The following is a 23,267-nucleotide window of genomic DNA, read 5'->3' on the forward strand; positions in this document are numbered from 1 at the left end:
CGCGGGGCCGCGTTCAAGACCTTCTGATGAGGCATCGAAGAAAAAGGTCTGAAATACAGAAAGCCCACCAGAACTCTCATCTTAACTGTTGTTGATTGTAAATTAGAGTTGACAGAAAGGAGAATGATAGCTAATTTTAACAGTAATTTTTCTTCACTTTTATCAAGTCAACCATAAAATCTCAAGAAGCTAAATTCGTATGAAGATGTAATCTATTGCCCCAGAAGTTTACAATTTTTCCTTAACATTGTCTTGCAGATGTTTCCAATGAACCTATATATTTTACACTTGGAACAAACAGGAAAAGGTTCATGAAATCTACAATACGTAGTAACTTCTTGATCACTGTCTCGGGGTTGTTCCCTTTGAGAAGAAACTCATGTTTCCTTGTGACATCGGAAATCTAGAAGTGACATGAGAGGCCTGCCACCTTATTGGCTTTGACCTGCAATTCATCTTTGTTTCATTTACATTTATGTCAATTTTCTGAAGAAAAACGAAAAAGACTTTGCGAACTTCTCATAGAAGTTTCTACCATCTTCGCCAGAGCAAAACTGTGTATCAAACATCTTCTAACTATGCCTCAGAAACTGTCTATGATTATGAAATGTAAATGTGATCAACAAAAAAGTTGAAAGATCAAGAGTCCAGAAAATCCCAACCACCAGATCTCCCTGTAGAAAGGACTTGCTGATACGGCTGCAAAACCATGCAACTATGTTAATATAATGACAGAAGCAAGTTCAAAAGTATAATCATATCATAATTATCAAAATGCATATATTAAGCAAATTTAAGTTCAACATCAACACCATTTAATCATATCAAAACATAGCATTACAGTGAATTAGAACTGGCCAGGGCCAGTTCATGCCCTGAACTGAATCGACCCTAAACCTTATATAGGGGGCCAGTTTTGGTCCCCCCCTCCCAACCCGGAATCAGAACCGGCAGTCCAGTCCGGTTGAACCATATTTAAAAAATGGGCAACGTGGTGGATGCGGGAATGCACCACATGGACCAAATTGCTCAAAAACAGAAACCGAAACCTTCATTGAACTGGACCGAAATTGGTCCTGAACTGAAACTGGCTGGACCTGGAACTGCCCATGGCCAGTACGGTTAAATTCATTCCCTTTCCCAACCCTGACCTGCCTGTTCTGGCCCAGAATAGGCCCAGACCAGACCAGTGGCCAGGTCTACTGTGCATGCATTTGACAAAACAGTGCCAAAGTCCAGTAGTTTAACTGCAAAAAATTGGGTTTATGCTCCATCCACAAGCATTCCATTTGCAAAGGATTGTTTTACTGGCAAAATCTAGCTCACTTTGCATCATGGTTAACTACAGAGAAATTCAGGTGCTTACTAACATGCACACCAGTGATCTGGGCAAGTAATTGTACATATGGACACTAATAAATAGGTAATTGACATGAAAAAGTGCTTACCATGCATATGGATAACTCCTCATGTGCGTGCATGCACGCTCTTGTATATAAGAACACAAAGCCACATTCATGGCAAGGACATATTTAGAGAATCTATTGCAGTAGGCAGTGCCTCTCATCTCAATTCACGTGGTGCAATGGGGGTGGCGAGCAGGCACACTTACAAGTACTTGTACTTTTACACACATATTTACCAATATGCAGGTAAGCACACATGTTACAAAAGCAGTAATAGATAGTATCTGCCATCTCAATTCATATGCTTATGTGCACATGCGTTCACACACACAAATGAAAAGACTTGCCTTTATGCAAGTAAGCACTACTCCATTTTAAACCTCATTTTATTAGTGTACATATTTACAAAACAAGCAACAGACCTCTCCCATCTAAATTTATTTATTGCCATTGTTACTTCCAAAAGCTCCCTCCCATGGCTCCTAACAGTGTCATCACAAAAAATCCATTATTAAAAACTGACTACAAAGGATAATTTTAAGCAATTCATTTGGTCTTTCATATTCTCAATTTAAGCCAACTTAATCAGAGCTCTAAGAAACATGCAGTTTTGTCCAAATTATGACAGTGCTCAACACTCTCACTATCAAGCTATTTGTCCAAATTATGACAGTGCTCTACCCTATCATTTTATGTGTGTACATTTTATATATAAAGTAGACAAAAACCACTGCACATTTTATATGTACTCAGTTTAGAATGGGCAATGAAAGGCCAAGCAAGGGTAGACCAATATTGTAATATCTATTTATTTTCAAATGCTTCCATACATCATAATAATACAAACAAGAAGTACAAACAATAACTAACCATATACATAGTTATTATTAGGAGAACAGGAGGGCTCAGTTTCTCCCTGATCATAGTATGGGGGTTAGCAGCTGAGAATAACAAATGAACCATAAGTAATTTAAAAAGTTAAAAAGAATTCGTAGGCAACAAATTACAATATGATGGAAAACTCATGCACAATATTGCTCAAGAAAGCACTGAGTCAAAATTTAAAATTTATTTTTACAGATAATCTCTCATTTGCAAACCAACAATTACTAAGAAATAAAATTTACCCAAGGAAAGAAAACCATCACATCAAAGTGCAAATATTTTCCATGCGGTACCCACATTGAGGTAAGGAGAGAAAGGTAAAAGAAAGTCATAAAGTGGTACTTGGTACCATGAACTTACATGATGGAGATGGTGCAGATGGAGATGGAGCAAGTGATTGAGATACTGGACCTTTGGTTGGTGTGGAACCATAGGATACTTGAGGTAAAGGAGAGTGATCCGTGGGCAGTTGTGATGGGGGATCCACTGGACGTAAGTAAGGACTTCGGTTAGAATAAGATGGTGATGAGCTTGGAGATATTGGAGAACCATGGTGTCCAGAAGGGTGACGAGCTCGAGGATTAGCTGTTACCACAGAAGGTGCTGGAGAATTTACAGGAGGCGAAGAATGGTGTGGCCCACTTTTTGGGCTTGTTGCATGTGAAGGACTATCATCTGATGGAGAGGACGCTGGAAGGGGTGATGGAGAAGAAGTAGGACATGGGGAAATTGGAGGTTCAGCATAATCACTGGGCTCTGGAGATGGAGCAGGTGAAGGAGTTGGAGGGTTTGCATGAAGTGTACCTTTTAAATATGATGATAAAATAACACTCTTTACTTTACCAAAAACTGAGTTATCAAGGCCAAGATTCTTTGAGGGAGAATCTGTGATTGTTTGAGCCAACTGTTTCAATCTCTGTGGCAGAAGGCTCCCTTGGTCTGATATGACAGAAGCCTGAACAGTGACTGGGGCATTTATCGTGGAGCCAGCCACGTTTGTTATTTGCACAACTACATTCTGTCAAACAAGGTAAAAAAGAACAAGGAAATTAGACAACCAGTATTTTAGTCAACTTATTCTACAGGCATAATTCTATACCCTTTATCAGCTAGCACTCATGCAGTTTACTTAAAAGTTGATTATCAGGGTTAGTGACAAAATACTATTCCACACAAAACTGAGGATATAATTTAAATCCGTAATTCAGTATCAGTTTACATTTGCTTCCTAGTATTTTCACATCTGCTAGGGCCACCCAACATTGACTAAATAGTTTATAATAATTCACAATTTCATGAAATGTCTAAAATTCTGGTATTTTCCATTTACTCAATCAAGAGATTAAGGTTTCATTAGTGATAAATTATTCTTGAACAGGAATTGATATTTGGTAAGGTAATGTCAAATTGTTAAAACACTAAGAGAATGAAACCTAAAGTCATAACATGGTTTCAATTTTCAAATAAAAACAGAACTCCTAAAACATGTAAAATGCTAAACGTGTAATACCTCATAAGGCCTCAAATGCAATCCAAACTTCAATTGGTCCCTTAACTCAGTGAGATTATCCAGTATTTCAGCTAATGAATTATTGAGGGTAAAATTAAAGAGGATCTGGGGCATCTGCCAAAAGGAAGCATAGGGCACAGGGATTACAGTGATACCCCCAGGAAACTTCAAAATCTCAAACATAGAAGGCTGCCCAAAAATTGAGGTTGTCAAAGTCAAATTGGACTGCTGAAGGAACACCTCAACTAAAGATGACCTCAGCACACTTAAGGACACTTGATTTATTGGAATATTTATTGAGTCAGAAAGAACACCAAACACCACATCAGTCCAGTTAGATGCACCTGATTGGTGCATGGATAGGATAGCCACCTGTTAAGAAGAGAGATTTTAGATTCAATTTATAACCATATTTGAGCACACAGGTTGTATGCAGCTGCTGAAGTTTGAAGAAATACCTTTGCATTTGGCACACCTATTTCATCAGTGATATCATACTCTAATCTTCCAATGTGTGGAATAAGCTGCGAAACTGGCTGTTGCAGTCTAAAGTATGCTTGCACTGTGGCTGGAAATAAGAAATGAGTGATATATGATTCATGGCATAAAGCAAGTTACTCTTATGAGAAAATGAATAAACTCAGATATAGAGTTTAATAGGTTGCATTGCAACATGAATACTCCACAGAAAGATGTATGAAGTTTCAATACCAAATGCATTTCCTCATAAAATATATCAGAAAGTTATAACTTCGAAATTTTTTTTTAAGAGTAATTTTGTTTATTTTCAAAGCATTACTTAAAGAAAAATTTTTAATAGTATATAAGAGGAGATATATAAATTGTGCTATAAGCTAAAAAGGAGCTACAGTCTGGACCAAAATATAGTTAACTTCAAAACAATAAAATGCAAGATTCTAAAAATTACAAGGGTGAATACAACACTTTAAAACATACTGCAATCATTTCTTTCATTGTATACCTATAAACAATGGGCTGGCATTCAACACACAAAAAATGATCTTGGTAAAAAAATACCAGGAGAGATAAATCACAACCCAGAAACGGAAAGATTCAAAAAAAAAAAAAAAAAGACCTAAAATCTAATCCTTTCACATTCATGAGAACTACATGTACAATGTCAACTGCGAGTGAAAAATGTTATATGTCTTTTAAGCTTAGGTACCAAATTTAACCCTCCAAGCCTGACTTCCTCTTGAACGGCCAATTTTCTGTGTTTTCCTTTTATGTCACACCTTCACTTCTAAACCTTGTGCTTGAATTAAATTGCTTTTACTACAACATTCATTGGACGTCTTTTTGGATCGTTCACTTGTTCTGGTTAGGTGAGTCAAATTCAGCAGCTTGATGGCTTCTGAGATAGTTGTGTATCATTTTCAGAATCAAATACTGAAACCACTAATCATGCATAGTTTTTTTTTTCTCTTTTTCTTTTTACAATGTAAAGCTACCCTAAAATGACAATATATGAACATGCATGTCTGTAAGCAGACATGCATACATTTCCCACAAAGAGTGAGGGAGAGGCAAGAATTTTATTGAACAAATAGAAGGAATCGACCTACTTGAGATTTCAATTTACTTCCAACAAAAGCATGACCACTTGCAGAGGTAAGTTAATGCTGCAAGTTGCAACAACCACCTTAAACTAAATCAGCAAGTAAATAGTCAACTTGATGGATCTAAAAAGTCAAAGTCTGCTTCATGCATGGTATAATCTGCCTCTTGTATCTTAATTGTTTGTAGCTAGTCATCAACAGTGAAAATTTGAAATACTATCATCATAGTTTCAAATCGTAGTCGCGGTCGTAGGTAACGGAAACAGGTTTGTGACAGCCATAATGTAACAGTAACAGCCTGACTGTTAAGCAAATTTTTCAAAAAAATTTGCAAAGTTCATAAAATGACCATATATTAGTAGATACAAGTAAAACCAAGATATACAACTATATAATAAGCACAAATACATCAAATATAGGCAATTAAACTATCATGTTTAGACATCATTAGCATTAATCAATTTATAACTAGAATAGAGATATTTAATGATAATCTTAGCTTAGCAAACAATTAAGGAGAGATTTTGTAGAAGGAAGGAGAAATTTGAGTGAAAATTTGAAAGAATATGAGAGATATAGCAACTTTTGAAGAAAGAATAAGCAGACAAAGAAAAGAGAAGCAAAATGACACTGTTTCCATGTGATTGCAACATAGGAATAATTAAATAATGGCCATTAAATAACGGCTGTCACCGTTACATAAGGTATGTAATGGTTATGACCATTACACCTGCAAGTCCAGATTTGCAGGTAAATAACGTGTATCGTGTAACGGGCCCTTCCAAAACCTGTATTTTGAAACCATGTCTATCATATTAAAAAAGGGGGGTAGTCACAACTTGTATTGGCCTTGGAATTTACTTAATGCATACAATTAATAAAAATTGGAAACTCTAAAATCTAAATTTGTCTAATCTTTGAATACTATTTCCTCGCTATAAGATTCAATAAAAGGAAAACTTTTCAATATAATAGAAGTAGAATCAAATCTCCAAAATTATCAAATAAGGTAAAATATAACATACTCTCAAAGTCTCAGATGATTAGATCAACCTATTCCTAGAACAACCAGAAACAATCTCATCAAAAAAAAAAAAAAAAAGATAGTCCACAAACATAAAAGGCAAACAATGCATTTACCCATTTACCCCAAACATTAGAAATCCCTCATCAAAGAGTTAAAAGACGAAAAAACTGCACACCCATAACCTCAAAAGCATAAGAAAAAGCCAAACTAACTTAATAAGTGAAATTCTATGGTGCAAAAATACAGAAAACCCATTTATACTAACAGTTACAGAACCTTAATTACATAATAACAAGGAAGAATAACCAATACCCATTTGCTCAAAGCATCGAAAAAATATCCCGATCAAACAGAAAACTGCTAAACACAGCATGCCACATGCCCCAAATAACCAATACCCTAAAATTAAATAAAAACATTACACTGCTAAACATAAAAATTAAACAAAAAGGGAGAAGAAGTGTACCACTTAGCTTAATTGTAGCTTTGGCATCAAAGCCATCTAACTTTGCCTTACGGAAAGGGAGGATCCAGAAAAACCCAGATAACAAAAGAGACAAACTGAGAATCAAAACGAAAAAACATCTAAAACTTAACTCCTTATATATTATTGATAATCCCATCGAACACCTCTCACAGAAAAGACCCGAGGAACCTTCTCCCCTGCCTCCTCTTCTATTTCTACTCTCATGACTCTGCTGTTGCTGCAGATTTTGCTGCAATTCTTTCCCCATTGCAAGAGCATCTGGAACTGAGTACTCTCTCTCTCTCTCTCTCTCTCTCTCTCTCTCTCTCTCTCTCTCTCAAGTTCAAAAATTGAGAAGATTAGAGACAAGTGTTCATGGTGGGCATTTTGCCTCTCTACATTAACTACGCATAAGCCCACTTTTTCTCGTCTATTCTATTTCCCCTTTACTAATCACTATAATCTTCTTTAAGCATATTCATTCTCTCTCCCTCTCTCTCTCTCTCTCTCTCTCTCTACAGATCTCCTGCTTCTCACTTTCCATACACTAAACACCCATGCTTACGTGGACATATCAATGACCTCTAACCACAGATTTGACCCACGCATTTTTAAAATAAGCGGTTGATATCACTCATCACATGATAGATATAAGCTTGGAATTTTTTTTATTTTTAAATTTGTAGGGTCTTTTTTTAATTTTTTTTAAAGAAGCAATTTTCCAATAGTGGTTTTTTTAGGCTACCCAACGTTGAGGGGAAGCAAAGGTGAAAGGGAGAGGGAGAAAGTATAAAAAAAGGGAAAGAGATCATTGGATATGATAAATAAGATAATAAAGTTTGAAAAATCCAATTAGGGTTATGAGATAATAAAGTGGAAAATTTGTTATTAATTATTACTTATTCGGTCTATTTTTATTAGTAGTATTTAAATTTTATATAATAATTAAGAAAGTGATTAAATAATCTAATTTTTTATTAAAATATATTATTAATGGATTGTGGACACGTTCAAACTCATTCATATACTTTATTTTTATTAAAACATTATATATGTAGCGTGCTTGCATGTGTGGAGAGGTTATATCTAAATAATGACTCTTGTCACATTTATCATGATTTTAACAGTGATTCATTTCTGTCACTAATCATGTATGTATGCGTGTTCTATCTATCGATAAAAAAAATATTATTAATTTGACTAAATTATTCTTTATCTTACTTAATTATTTCATTTATAAATGTTTATTTTATTTAATAAAAATAGAGAATAAAATTAAAAAAAAATTAATGCCCATTAATCTTTTAAATGTCATAAATAATTTTAAATAAAAAAAATTTAAATATAACAAATAAAAATAAATGAGATATTATTATAATATTAATTATTAATTTTGATGCCATTTGCAATTAAATTCAAATGTGGGTATGGACTAATGTGTTATCTTGTAATGCACATTTCTTTAGCTTTTAAGTATTAATCATAACATAAGATTATATAATTATTGTTCTTCTTTGTTTTGTTTTGGGTTTTACTTACTCTGTGCAGTAACTAGGAAGCAATGACTGTTGACCAATATGAGACTAACACATGGGCATTGACGAATATGCGGCCAACACGTGTCATCGTAATTTGTTGAGGATTATTTTTTAGTCAATATGATTAATCATGTTTAAAGATTGTGATTATAGTTCTATGGCATATACATTGACGATTTGATGCTTGTTTTGAATTTTTATTGGTTTATAGTGTGATTTAAATTTACACATTGGCATTAGGTGGTGAGTAGGGGTGAATATTTGATTCGAATCAAATCGGATTAAGTCATAAAAACTGAATTATATATTTTAGAAACTGAATTGAATCGAAATGGATGAAAAATAGAATCGAACTGAACCATTTTATTTCGATTCAGTTCAAATCGATCGGTTTTATTTTTATTAATTTTTTAATTTAGATTTGATTTTTAAGTTATTTAATATAATTTTGACATTGGTTTTAACCTAATAACCATTAATCAATGAAATTAAACAATATATATATATATATATATATATATATATATATATATATATAATTACATATAATTCATAAATTACTCATAAAAATAAATCAATTCAAAAATTGATTCAGTTTGATTTGGTTCGATTTGAATATATAAAATTACTATTCGATTCGGTTTAATTAATTTTTTTCTCTTAAAAATCGAATCGAACCGAAATAATTGAAATTTTTATAATATAAAACCGAACCAATCTTAATTATTTTAAAAATTAAATTGAATGATCGAATTAAAACAGTTTGGTTCGATTTATTTAATTTGAATCGAATAATGCTTACCCCTAGTAGTGAGAACACATTACGAATTCAATTTTTTTTGACCCCTTAATTTTAAGAAAAAAAAATTGCCTAAGTAGATAGTTATAACCTCTTAGACTTGAAGTTTAAGGTGTGGTTAATTAGGGATATTGAGTTCTAGATCACACTCCATGAAACTCTCCATTAGACAATCAACTGTTAATTTATTTATGCTCTTAAGTAAAAATAATATTTAATTATTAATGCTGATATGGAAAGTTAAAATCGAAATAAAATAAAATTATTTTATTAAATTAACCATCAAACTATAATATTATTTAAATATATTGTCTAAAAATATGTCAATATATCTCAAAACACACACGTGAAAATAGTCTTAAGAAATTATTTATCCACAATTTAATATTATCAATTAGCTTTAGCTAGAAGTGACTACGGTTTGAATTAAAATTATAATTCAATTGATTAAATTTAAAAATTGAAATTAATTAACACTGATTAAATTAAAAAAATTATTATTTAGTTATTACATTTTAATAAAATTAATTATTTAATCAATATATTTAAAAAATATATTATTTAGTTCAAATGTTTTATTCTGTTAAATTATTAGTTTCTTTATTTTAATAAAATTAATTAATTAATTTTTATATTTTAAAAATATAGTATTTTAAAAAATATATTTTTAAGTGAAAATAAAAATTTTACTGAATGAAAAGTTACTCTAAATTTAATTTTTCAAAAAAAAATGTTCAAGTACTTTTATTTAATTCTTTGAGTATAGTTTTGTATTTTCTATATTGAAAAATAAATTTTCTAATTATTGTCTTGATTTCTTAGAGATGTAGAAAAATTGATTAAGATTTTTATGCATATAGCTTGTACTAATTTTCTATTAAAAGAGAAAAATAAAGAGAGAACGAGAGGGAGTAAGAGAAAAATGCGATGAGAGATAATAAATAAGGGCACGAGAGAAATAAAGATGAGAGAGTTATGGTAGTTTGGGTATAAAATAATAACAGAATAGACTAATTAAATTTTTTTTTTTCAAAACACATGAGCTAATTAATTAATTTAACTAAAATAAAAAAATTAAGTAGTAGTTTGATTGACAATAAAATCCTTCAACGAATTGAAAATTTGACAGAAGAACTAAATAATTTAATAAAAGAAAAATATAAAGACTAAATAATATATTTTTTAAAATATAAAGATCAAATAGTAAATTTAGTAAAATATTGAACTAAATAATAATTTTCCCTTAAATTTAAATTCATCAAAATCAAATTCAAATTAATTAGTTTAATTTTTATTTAAAATTAATCAATTAATTTTATTAAAATTAAATCAAATTAAAATCAAAATTAAAAATTGAGATTACAATAAGAGAATCCAAAAATCTAAAAAAATTAAAACTCATCTACTCAAACTCTATTAATAATAAAAAATAAGTTATTTTAATTATTTATGTGTATTTTAATTAAAAGTAAATTTTATTTATTTAATTTTACAATTAATTAGTAAAGTGGTATTTATTAATTTTTCTACAACAAGAAATAAGTTAAAAAACTAACAAGTAAACATAACAATTTCATCTAACTTGTATTATTTTAGTATTTTATTTTATATTTAGTAGATTAAATTATCAATTAACATGTAATATATGAAAAATTTAGCATATTCATTAGTTTACTAACTTGTGAAATTACTATTTATATCACCTGATACAATGACAAGTTTTGAAAGGACATTTTCTGCAATAAAAATTGTAAAAGTTGGGTTTAAAAATTGAATGAGAGAACAATTATTGAATTATCTTTTAATTATATATATTAAAAAAATATTTTTATATATTAATAATGAAGTCATCATAATATTTCCAAAAAATAAAAATAGTTAAAGCCAATTGTAAATTTAGATTACAAAGATAATTTATTATTTTATCAATTTTTTTCTCAATTTTTTATTATTATATTTTTTCTTGCACATAATATTTTTTTGAGTTAATTAAAAAAAATTATTTTTTGACTTCATTAACTGTGCCCCATTTACAATTAAATATATAAATGATACATTATTTTCATAAGTAAATATTGTGGGAAGCTTTAGTTACATCAGAATACAAAAATATGGAAATCTGAATAATTGCTCATTTATTTAAAAATAAAAAGATAAATTTTTGTTTGTATTTTCAAGGTGCCATGAGACCCATTTGAAACAAGCGACTTGCTTGGGTCATTCATAGAGATTTGTAGGACATTCTTCAAGGCCGTCTCTGATGGTAAAGTACTGTTTTCACAATCAGGCTGTGGAAATTTCTCTGCAATGGCTTTTTTTTTTTTTTTTTAATATCTTACTATAAAGCTCCAAGTACATCTACATCGAAGAACAGATCATTAAATAATTTATACCTTTCCGTATCCTCAAAGAAACAAAATCCATTGAAGTCAACACGTATTGATGTCTTGACAAATAGTTTACTGACTGTAGCTTCTTTGAATCTTCTGAAGCAAATAATTTTTTTTTTCTTTCATTTGGAGTCACAAGACTACATATAGCTTCCACCATGCTTGTGTTCTTGATCATGGGAAGTAAATTCTGTGAACTTCTGACCATGCTATTCACTTTGTTATCATTTCTGGTGGTGCTAGGCAATGAGCACAGTTGGGCTGTTGCAGCTCAGAAGGTTCAATGCATTGATGGTGAGCAGGAAGCTCTTCTAATGTTTAAAGAAGGATTTACTAGTCCTTCTAGCCGTTTCTCTTCATGGATAGCTGGTGAAGATTGCTGCAAATGGAGTGGAGTCGGATGCAACAATAGAACAGACCATGTCATCACCCTTGATCTCCATAGCTCTGATTCTTCTGGGGTATTGAAAGGTCAGTTGAGAAATTCCTTGCTTGGATTGCCATATCTGAGTTATCTAGACTTGAGTTTGATTGATTTCAACCGAATGCCAATTCCTGAGTTCATTGGTTCTCTTTCTAATTTGAAGTATCTCAATTTATCTAATGCCAATTTCAAAGGGATTGTCCCTGATCATCTTGGAAATTTGTCTAGTTTACAGTCTCTTGACTTAAGTGGCAACAGCTTTTCCCTTAAGGCCAATAATCTAGACTGGCTTTCTGGTCTTTCTTCCTTGGAAGTCCTTGATTTGGGGGGTGTAGACCTTAGCAATGCAGTTAATTGGCTGCATGCAATCAATTTGCTACCTTCTCTGAATGAGCTGAGTTTTTTCTCTTGTCAACTTCCAAACCTTCAACAATCTTTATCCTTTGTGAATTTCACTTCTTTGAAAGTTCTTGATCTCTCTTATAATAGCTTTCATTCTACCATACCCAAGTGCTTGATTGAAAGTAGTCATACTCTTCACTATCTTAATCTCACAAGATGCCAATTGCAAGGTTCCATTCCTGATGCATTCGTCAACTTTACATCTCTTACTGTGCTTGATTTCTCATACAATAATCTCCAAGGTTCAATCCCACATTATTTTGGGAACATGACGTCCCTTGTTGTTCTTGATCTCACATTCAATAGTCTTGAAGGTTCAATACCCCCAACTCTTGGTCTAATTCAAGAACAGCAACGCATTAAACATTCACCGTTGAGAGAACTCTATCTGTCCTACAATAAGCTGAATGGTTCTTTAGAAAAAATCCTTCCACAATTTTCAGAATTAGTTGTCTTGGAAGTGGCTTCAAATTCATTGCAAGGTTTTATCACAGAGGTTCATTTACAGAATTTTAGTAGCTTGCGAGTACTTGACTTGTCTGGAAACCAGTTAATTCTAAACATGAGCTCAAACTGGACTCCCGCTTTTCAACTTCAGACCTTAGGTTTGAATTCATGCAAACTGGGTCCACGATTTCCCCAGTGGCTTCAAAAGCAAACAAAAATTGTGAACATTGATTTATCTAATTCAAGCATTTCTGACACTGTACCTGACTGGTTTTGGGATCTTTCTCCAGCAATGCAGATTTTGGATCTTTCTTTTAATAGGCTTGGAGGGGAATTACCAGATTTATCATCAAAAGCAAGTTTGATAACATTGCATTTGAATGAAAATGTATTCAGTGGTTACTTGCCTCACTTTCCTCCCAACATGGTATCACTAGATGTGGCTGGGAATGAATTTTTTGGACCAATTTCTACCATATGTGATACGATGAATGAGCATAATGCACTTCTTATTCTTATTCTGGGGGAAAATCATCTTTCTGGACATCTTCCTGACTGCTGGACATATGGAAAAAGTCTACGCTATTTGGATTTGAGTTCAAACAACTTTTCTGGAGAGCTACCTCAGTCCTTGATGAACTGCATAAATTTGTCTGACCTTGTTCTTGCTGAAAATGCATTATCAGGGAGGATACCAGCATGGTTGGGGGAAAGCTTACAAAATTTGGTAGTTCTTCAGTTAGATTCCAATGTTTTTGAGGGCAATATACCATGGCAGCTGTGTCAATTGAAGTACATTATGGTATTAAGCCTTTCTTCCAATTTGTTATCGGGCAGAATCCCACGATGTATCAACAATTTCCAAGTATTGGCGGAGAAGGAGGCTGAACCTTCTCATGGCTATTATTTATATCGTCGATATGCAAAGGTTGAGCTAAAGAAAGTGATGTGGATAGACTCACAAAGACATGGTTTACATTATCGTAAATCATTGGATCTTTCGTTTAATTCCCTAACTGAAGAGATCCCGAGGGAAATTACAGAGTTAATTGGATTGGTGAATTTGGACTTATCATTCAATCATTTGAGTGGAACTATTCCTTGTGATATTGGTTCCCTGAAATCCTTGGAACATCTAGATTTATCATATAACAATTTGTCAGGAGAAGTTCCCTCATTCAACCTCTCTGCAAATACGGCCTTAGTATATGCAGGAAATCGTAACTTATGTGGACATCCACTTCAAAAGAATTGCTCAATAAATGAACCATTTGAATATGCAGAATGCAGGAGTGGTAATATTGAGCAAGGTGGTCAGAGTCATGGGATTGAAGAAGAAGATAGGCATGGGTTTGATGATATGCCAACATTCTATATCAGTGTAGCTATTGGATTTTTTACAGGGTTTTGGGGATTTTGGGCTATTTTAGTCTTAAAAAAATCATGGAGGCATGCCTATTTTCGGTGCGTAGGCAACATGGGTGACAAAATTTATGTATTTGCAGTAGTTTACCTTGCTAGACTGAGAAGGAAATTTCAGAGGGAAAAAGCTTCTGACTAAAGGTCAGCATTAATGTATTTGGGCTAAATTGCAACGATGCTTCCTCAGCTTAAGTGATTATTTATTCCAATGATTTAATTTTAATTTATTAAAATATAAAATTTTTCAATTTTATTTAAAAAAAAATCTCATGGCAGGTTTTTTATTTCGTTTTTTTGAACTAAAAATAAATTAATATTTAATCAAAATAAATATATAAATTATTATTTATTGTGTATTATTTTTTTATAAAATTAAAATATTGATAAAATATCATATATTAATAAAATATTATTTTAAAATTATTATGATTGTTATTATTACTATTTTTCAGGTGGTTATAAATTATATTTTAATTAATAATAAATAACATATCTATAATTTATAATTTTAGAAATAAATTTAATTAAAACAGAATAATTTTATTGATAATAATTATTAATTAATTCAATTAAAAATGTAAGAAAGTAAAAAAAAGGATAAAAAGGTATTTTTTTTTTAACTTAAAAACCTGTTACTGCAGATCAATGAGATTTTTTCTAAATAAAATTAAAGGATTTTATTTTAATAAATTGAAATTGAGTGACTAAAGAGATAATTAAGTATAATTTATCATACTTAAACCAAATATGAAACTGATTATTGCAGAGTTCAAACTGGAAGAGAAGATATGGTGGAAAGCAAAACTAGGAGGATAGAGTTCCTTCAATCAAGAGATCATTCCACTTGACTGGATCGTTTCTGTTGTCTACATATTAGTAATTGCCTTTTAGTGTTCAATTTTAGTTGTGCTATAATGGCGTTGATGGATTATATTCTGATGCTCTATCTACTCTGTAACATGCTCATACTTAATGAGATCGCTCATGTATTAAGAGAAAATGAAGCTTATGCTTGTGGTTCACAATTTGGTCCAAACCAACTAAAACCATCGACTCGAATCAAACCGATCCCATGGTAACATACTGTCTTCAAAATCAGGCTGTGGAAATTTCTCTGCAATCCCATTTTTTTTTTCTTTAAGATCTTATTATAAAGCTCCAAGTATTTCCACATCGAAGAACAGACCTTTAAATAATTTATACCTTATCATAAACAAATAGCACTACGTATCCTCAAAGAAACAAAATCCATTGAAGTCAACACGTATTGATGTCTTGACTAATAGTTTACTGACTGTAGCTTCTTTGAAACTTCTGAAGCAAATAATCGTCCACAAATAATTTTTTTTTTCCTTTCATTTGGAGTCACAAGACTACGTTTAGCTTCTACCATCCTTGTGTTCTTGATCATGGGAAGTAAATTCTGTGAACTTCTGACGATGCTATTCACTTTGTTTTCATTTCTGGTGGTGCTAGGCATTGGGCACAGTTGGGCTGTTGCAGCACTGAAGGTTCAGTGCATTGATGGTGAGCAGGAAGCTCTTCTAATGTTTAAAGAAGGATTTACTAGTCCTTCTAGCCGTTTCTTTTCATGGGTAGCTGGTGAAGATTGCTGCAAATGGAGTGGAGTCGGATGCAACAACAGAACAGGCCATGTCATCACCCTTGATCTCCATAGCTTTGATTCTTCTGAGGCAATGAAAGGTCAGTTGAGGGAATCCTTGCTTGGATTGCCATATCTGAGTTATCTAGACTTGAGTTCGATTGATTTCAATCAAATGCCAATTCCCGAGTTCATTGGTTCTCTATCTAATTTGAAGTATCTCGATTTATCTAATGCCAATTTCAAAGGGATTGTCCCTGATCATCTTGGAAATTTGTCTAGTTTACAGCATCTTGACTTAAGTGGCAACAGCTTTTCCCTTAAGGCCAATAATCTAGACTGGCTTTCTGGTCTTTCTTCCTTGGAAGTCCTTGATTTGGGGGGTGTAGACCTTAGCAATGCAGTTAATTGGCTGCATGCAATCAATTTGCTACCTTCTCTGACTGAGCTGAGTTTTTTCTCTTGTCAACTTCCAATCCTTCAACAATCTTTATCCTTTGTGAATTTCACTTCTTTGAATGTTCTTGATCTCTCTTATAATAGCTTTCATTCTACCATACCCAAGTGGTTGGTTGAAAGTAGTTATACTCTTCACCATCTTAATCTCACAAGATGCCAATTGCAAGGTTCCATTCCTGATGCATTTGTCAACTTTACATCTCTTACTGTGCTTGATTTCTCATACAATAATCTCCAAGGTTCAATCCCACATAATTTTGGGAACATGACGTCCCTTGTTGTTCTTGATCTCACATTCAATAGTCTTGAAGGCTCAATACCCCAAACTCTTGGTCTAATTCAAGAACAGCAACGCATTAAACATTCACCGTTGAGAGAACTCTATCTGTCCTACAATAAGTTGAATGGTTCTTTAGAAAGAATCCTTCCACAACTTTCAGAATTAGTTGTCTTGGAAGTGGCTTCAAATTCCTTTCAAGGTTTGATCACGGAGGTTCATTTACAGAATTTCAGTAGCTTGCGAGTACTCGACTTGTCGGCAAATGAGTTAATTCTAATTATTAGTTCAAAATGGACTCCTGCTTTTCAACTTGAGACTGTAGGCTTGCAATCATGCAAAATGGGTCCAAGGTTTCCCCAATGGCTGGGAATGCATTTTCCGGACCAATTTCTCCCATCTGTGATCTCATCAATGAACATAATGCCCTGCATTATCTAGACTTGTCTGAAAATGCTTTATCAGGACTGCTTCCAGATTGCTGGACATATGGGCAAAATATGGTGTTTCTGGATTTGGGATACAACATGTTGTCCGGCCAAATCCCTGACTCAATAGGACATCTAGTTCAACTCAAGGTGTTGACCTTGGGTATGAATAATTTTTCTGGTGAGGTACCTAATTCCTTGAGGAACTGCAAAAGTTTGTTTCACCTGAATCTTGGTTTCAATGCACTATCTGGATCCATTCCTGCATGGTTGGGGGAAAGTTTAGAGAACCTGCAGATTCTTTTGTTAGGCCAAAATATGTTTGAAGGAAATATACCATTGCAGCTTTGCCAGTTGAAGTACATAAATACCTTACGCCTTTCTTTCAATTCACTATCAGGAAGAATTCCGAGTTGCATCAACAATTTCCTGGTAATTGCAGAGAAGGAGGCAGACCGTTCTTTTCTCTATCACGATTATGCTTCATATGCAAAAGAGGAATTAAAGAAGCTGATGTGGATAGACTCAAAAAAGCATGGTACATCATTTTTAAGGGGCTTGGATCTTTCGTCGAATAATCTAATTGGAGAGATCCCGGAAGAAGTGACAGAGCTAGTTGGATTGGAATACTTGTATCTATCAAACAATCAATTGACAGGAAATATTCCTAGCGATATTGGTGCTATGAGATCATTAGAAGCTTTGGATTTATCGAGGAATCAACTTTCTTGTGCCATCCCAACTACCATGTCCAACTTATCCTTTCTTTCATATCTAAATTTGTCTCATAACAAGTTGTCAGGAAAAATTCCTTCAGGGAATCAGCTTCAAACATTTGATGCTACAGCCTTTCTTGGAAATCATAAACTCTGTGGACCTCCCCTTGCAAACAAGTGCTTGGAAGATAAATCTTATGAAGATCCAAACTGCATAGACAAGGAGTTAGAAGGCAATAACGAAAGCATTGAAGCAGAAAAAGGGCATGGATTTGAAATACCACCATTCTATCTCAGCCTGGGAATTGGCTTCTGTGCAGGGTTTTGGGGATTTTGGGGCCCTTTACTATTGAACACATCTTGGAGGCATGCCTATTTCCGTTTTCTTGGTTACATGATTGACCAGATTTATGTATGGGTAGTGGTTGCAGTGGCCAGAATACAGAGGAAGTTTCAGAGTTCACAACCACAAGACAAGTGATCAAAGAACACAAGAAGTCAGATAGTATAATCTTTGCGGCCTCAGAAAGAATTCCGGTTTTTCAAATGGGCTAAACTTTCTTTGTTTCTTTCTCAGTTCTGATAAGGAATTTGTGTCCATGACAGCAAATCCCCACCCTGTAAATGGTGGTGGAAGAACATGAATAAATTCAGGCACTGCACCTTGATTTTGCCAGATTTCAAGCATATTTTTATTTTAAAATTTTGACTTAAATAAAAACTTAGAAACCCATCTATCTATTAGATTCAGCAGAAATATCTATTTACCATTTCTTGGTCTTGGATACTGTGCGTTGGCATGAGCTGAATAAAGGTTCTTTCTTCAAGGGCTTTTCTTCCCGCATGATTCAGCACAAAACAAAAAGAAAAATGCGTCGACTCTGCAATTGCCTTGAATATATTACATTGGTTCTTGGAATATGGAGTGTAGCCTCTCAGCAAGTTTCTTGTTGCAGCCAAAACCAAAACCAATCGTCCATGGTGGAGTTATCCCTACTGCTGATGATCACATGATGGGTTTGGAAGCCTCATTGATTAAGATTCGCAGTAGTTTTCAATCATTTATAATTGAGCGTGTTGGATTATTTGAAATATTAGAACCGACAACTTTTGTTCTCTTCTTAACTGCAAACGTAGATGAATCATTGTAAATTTTATGTTATTCTTCTTCTCTTTGTGATTATGGGATTATAACATATGGCAACATGGGTGACAAAAGTTTTGTGGAAGTTTCCATGGCTAGACTGAGAAGGAAAGTTCAGAAGGAACAAGCTCCTGAGACTAAAATTTTCAATTCGGAAATGAGATTTCCAGGGTATATTTTTAAAGCACAGGCATTTATACGGGAAGTATACACTTCAGAAACAGGATGTTGGTACTGAGAAAGAGCAGTTAAAATAAAATTTATTTTCCCAAATTAATACAAGCATGCTATACATAGGGTAAACAGAACATCACAATAAGATATGTCAACTGAACAAGTTTAACAAGCAAACCAACTGAGAGTCTGAAACAGAACAAATAAACCAGAAAATTTTGAATAAAGCACGAAGTAACTAATTGAACACTAAGAAGGCAGCTGATAGGCAAAGTTACATGATCCCCATGATTGAAGCAAACTCTTATTCCACTAGCATTTCTTCCACTGAAATATGGTAATGTTTACCAACTGAACAGCCAACTGATCCACTAGTTTGAACTCTGCAAGAATTAGTAAATGTATTAACTATAATCCTTTTGATAGCTTGGGGAGGTAGGGGAGGGGACTTGTGCACAAGACCTCCTTGATAGAGAAGTCTGGTTAGCAGCATGGCTATATGACCACAAATTTACTCATTGTATATTTAAACACAGGGTGTAGAGATCTATGGCAATGTAAAGTATCCAAAATAAAGAAAAATAAGAATAACTGTTTCAACCACAATATAATGCTTACCTTACACAGAAGCCTGTTCCCTCTGAAATTTCCATTGCAGTCTAGCTATGGTAATTAGCACAAGCACGTATGTTTTGTCTCCTATGTTGCCCAGAAAACAGAAATATGCATGCCTCCATGATTTGTTGAAGGCTAAAGTAGCCCAAAATCCCCAAAACCCTGTAACAAATCCGATAGCTGCACTGATGTAGAATGAAGGCATCTCCTCAAATCCATGCCTAACTTCTTCTTGAATTCCTTGAGTATGGTTTTCTAACTTCTGATGACTGCTGCATTCTGTATCACTAAATGATTCATATGTTGAGCAATTCTTCACAAGTGGAGGCCCGCACAGGTTAGGATTGCCCATAAATGAATTTACATCATGCATAAATTCACTAGATGAGTTGGTTGAGGGAACTTTCCCTGAGAGATTGTTATTTGACAAATCCAATAATTCAAGACGGATTAGATCAGAAATGCTAGGAGGAATGATGTGAGAAAGTTGGTTCCTCGATAAATCTAGAGAATACAAAGCTTTCATAGAACCAATATCACAAGGAATTGTTCCAGTTAGATTATTGTTTGACAGATTCAATTCTGCCAATCCTATTAGTTCAGTGAGTTCTCTTGGGATCTCTCCAGTTAGCTTATTGGATGAAAAATCCATGACCATAGGATATTCATAACCATCAGGATGTGAGCCTAGCCACATCATCTTCCTCTCTTCCTCCTTCGCAAATGCAGAATGAACATAATAACAGTAGGCACAATCGGCCTCTCGCTTAGCCATTACTAGGAAATTGTTGATGCATCGAGGAATTCTTCCCGATATCAAATGAGAAGAAAGGTCTATCATCATTATATATTTCAAATTGCACAGCTGCCATGGTATATTTCCTTCAAACATATTGGAAGCCAAATAAAGAACCTGAAGATTCTCTAAGCTTTCCCCAAACCATGCTGGTATGATCCCAGATAACGCATTGTCATAGAGATTCAGGTAAAACAAACTCGTGCAGTTTCTCAAGGAAGGAGGTAGTTCTCCAGAGAAGTTATTAGATCTCAAAGCCAGAGACAGCAGATTTTGTGCATATGACCAACAATCTGGAAGTTGTCCTGACAGAGTATTTCCAGATAAATGGAGATAAGATAGTGCGTTAAGCTCATTCATCATTTCACAAATTGGAGATATAGGACCAGAAAATTTATTCCCATCCAGTACTAGTGACTCCAGTTTGGGAGGGAAATGAGGCAGGCGACCAAAAAATTCATTGTAACTTAAATCTAGTAATAGCATACTTGTTCTTGATGATAAATCTGGCAATTCCCCACTAAGACGATTGTCAGAAAGATCCAAAAACTCCATTGAAGGAGAAAGATTCCAAAACCAGCTAGGGACGGTGCCTGATACATCTGCATGAGACAAATCGAGTCTCTGAATGTTCTTCTGAGATTGCAGCCACTGGGGAAATTGTGAGCCCATTTTGCAACTGCTCAATCCTATGGTTTCAAGTTGAAAAGCAGGAGTCCAATTTGAACTGAAATTTAGAATCATTGAGTTGTCAGACAAGTCAAGGACCCGCAAGCTGCTGAAATTCTGTAACTGAGCTTCGCTGATCAAACCTTCCAACCTATTTGCAGCAACCTCCAAGACAACTAGTTGTGAAAGTTGTGGAAGAATTGTTTCTAAAGGACCACTCAACTTATTGTAAGACAGGCGGAGTTCACACAAGGGTGACTGTTTGAAGTGATGCTGTTGCAGTTGTTGAATCAGGCCTAGACCTGTTGGTATTGGACCTTGAAGATAATTGAATGAGATATCGAGAACAGAAAGAGATGTCATGTTTCCAAAGTTATATGGTATTGAACCGCTGAGATAATTGTACGAGAAATCAAGCACAACAAGGGATGTAAAGTTCACAAAGGCATTTGAAATTGAACCTTGCAACTGGCATCTTGTGAGATTAAGATACATGAGAGTATGGCTGATGTCAAACAACCAATTGGGTATCATGGAAGAAAGGTCATTGTAACTAAGATCAAAAACTTGCAAAGAAGTAAAATTCAGAGAAGAGAAAGATAGTGGAAGGTTATGAAGTTGACAAGAGAATAAATGCAGCTCAACCAGAGAAGGAAGCATGTTAATTGCATCTAGCCAATTAAATGCACTGCTAAGATCTACACCTCCCAAATCAAGGACTTGCAAGGTAGGGAGACGAGAAAGCCAGTCAAGGTTATTGACTCTAAGAGCAAAGTTGTTTCTGCTCAAGTCAAGAGACTGTAAACGAGTCAGATTTCCTATATAATCAGGAATAATCCCATTGAAATTGGCATTAGATAAGTTGAGATACTTTAAACTAGAAAGAGAACCAATGAAATCAGGAATTCGAGTTCGGTGAAAATCATTCTGACTCAGGTCTAGGTAACTTAGAAATGGCAAGTCCAGTAAAGATTCCCTCAACTGACCTTGCAAAAGCTCAGAAGAATCTGAACTGTGAAGATCAAGGGCAAGGACATGGCCTGTAACGTTGTTGCATTTGACTCCTCTCCATTTGCAGCAATCTTCTTCTGTTACCCAAGAAGATAAATGACCTGAAGGAATCTGAAAACCTTCTTTGAACTCTAGAAGAGCTTGCCGCTCGCTATCTATGCACTGGACAACATCCCGACTGTGTTCATTAGTTACCACAAATGAAAACCACATGAATGCGAATATCGTTAGAAGTTGAAAAGAATGGTTTCCCATGATCATCAAAACCAAAAGAAAGAGCGTAGTAGGCAAATGCAGTGCTTTTTGGTGACAAAAGAAGTTCCAAAAGCTCTATTTTAAAACATTTTGTTTCAGGAATTTTTTTTTTTTTTTGACAAACTTCACATTTTGACATCATCAGTCTTTCTTTATAATTTCTTTCAGGAAAATAATCATCTCGAAATCGTATGAAATGGTTTTCTTTTTTCACAATCACTCCACAGAACTCGAACTTGAGAGTTCAAGCCCTGTAAACGACTGTAGAACCACTGACCACCTAACGCTAGTTGGTTAAAATGGTAATCTTCAATGCAAGCAAATATCACGTAATGCATAGCAAATGAGTTTATAAAACGTCAAACTTTAATCTGTCAATTGAACCTGTAAAACACGAAAGACATTATTGTTGAAATGAATGCTCATAGTCATAAATTTACCATACTACAAAAGGCTGCTACTCTTGTAAAAATCTTGTAATTAAGCACCTTGCTGTTCATATCAGTAACTGTTTTTTTAGTGCTCAATTTTAGAGGATTCTATTACCATTAATCTATAATTGCATTGATGGATTATATTTTCTGATCTATCTACTCTACAACATGCCTAAAACTAAAGATCTATACAACTTCTGCACCCCAATACAATTTGCTTTTCACTTGAGAATCAGCAGTACAAATTGATGCTGGGTTTGAGGATTCCAATCTTCTATCAAAAAATATTATAACATTTCAGCAATAAAATATAGTCTGCAAGAAGCTTAGGCATTTGGAATTCACATCATGGGTGGACGCAGTATTAAATTTAGAGGAGGTCAAAATTTA

At 33.8% G+C, this 23,267-nt stretch overlaps 4 protein-coding genes across 5 annotated transcripts; 2 read left to right on the plus strand and 2 right to left on the minus strand.

The window, feature by feature from the left end:
* Positions 1-194: 194 nt before the first annotated feature.
* Positions 195-7,331, minus strand: LOC110662382 (uncharacterized). 2 transcript variants are annotated; one of them, XR_002496279.2, is made up of 5 exons: positions 6,875-7,331; positions 4,260-4,369; positions 3,802-4,173; positions 1,449-3,309; positions 195-699 (listed from the first exon to the last, which is right to left on the minus strand). XR_002496279.2 is itself a non-coding variant. In XM_021821343.2 (5 exons), the coding sequence occupies exons 1-5, from the start codon at positions 7,140-7,142 to the stop codon at positions 620-622; spliced, it is 1,488 nt and encodes a 495-aa protein (XP_021677035.2). In that variant the 5' UTR covers positions 7,143-7,330; the 3' UTR covers positions 195-619. The 2 variants fall into 2 exon arrangements, 1 of the variants encoding a protein (XP_021677035.2); XM_021821343.2 differs by having other exon boundaries at positions 2,652-3,309; positions 6,875-7,330.
* Positions 7,332-11,738: 4,407 nt separating this feature from the next.
* On the plus strand, positions 11,739-15,254 carry LOC110659030 (receptor-like protein EIX1). The gene is made up of 2 exons (XM_058151049.1): positions 11,739-14,437; positions 15,063-15,254. The coding sequence occupies exon 1, from the start codon at positions 11,760-11,762 to the stop codon at positions 14,433-14,435; it is 2,676 nt and encodes an 891-aa protein (XP_058007032.1). The 5' UTR covers positions 11,739-11,759; the 3' UTR covers positions 14,436-14,437; positions 15,063-15,254.
* A 451-nt stretch (positions 15,255-15,705) lies between these two features.
* Positions 15,706-18,423, plus strand: LOC110659029 (receptor-like protein EIX1). The gene is made up of 3 exons (XM_058150605.1): positions 15,706-16,904; positions 16,961-18,256; positions 18,357-18,423. The coding sequence occupies exons 1-3, from the start codon at positions 15,706-15,708 to the stop codon at positions 18,421-18,423; spliced, it is 2,562 nt and encodes an 853-aa protein (XP_058006588.1).
* A 742-nt stretch (positions 18,424-19,165) lies between these two features.
* Positions 19,166-22,529, minus strand: LOC110659028 (receptor-like protein EIX2). The gene is made up of 2 exons (XM_058151050.1): positions 19,716-22,529; positions 19,166-19,480 (listed from the first exon to the last, which is right to left on the minus strand). The coding sequence occupies exon 1, from the start codon at positions 22,447-22,449 to the stop codon at positions 19,717-19,719; it is 2,733 nt and encodes a 910-aa protein (XP_058007033.1). The 5' UTR covers positions 22,450-22,529; the 3' UTR covers positions 19,166-19,480; position 19,716.
* Between the last annotated feature and the right edge of the window lie 738 nt (positions 22,530-23,267).

The sequence above is a fragment of the Hevea brasiliensis genome, chromosome 8 (assembly GCF_030052815.1).
Source record: "Hevea brasiliensis isolate MT/VB/25A 57/8 chromosome 8, ASM3005281v1, whole genome shotgun sequence".
NCBI classification, from domain to species: domain Eukaryota; kingdom Viridiplantae; phylum Streptophyta; class Magnoliopsida; order Malpighiales; family Euphorbiaceae; genus Hevea; species Hevea brasiliensis.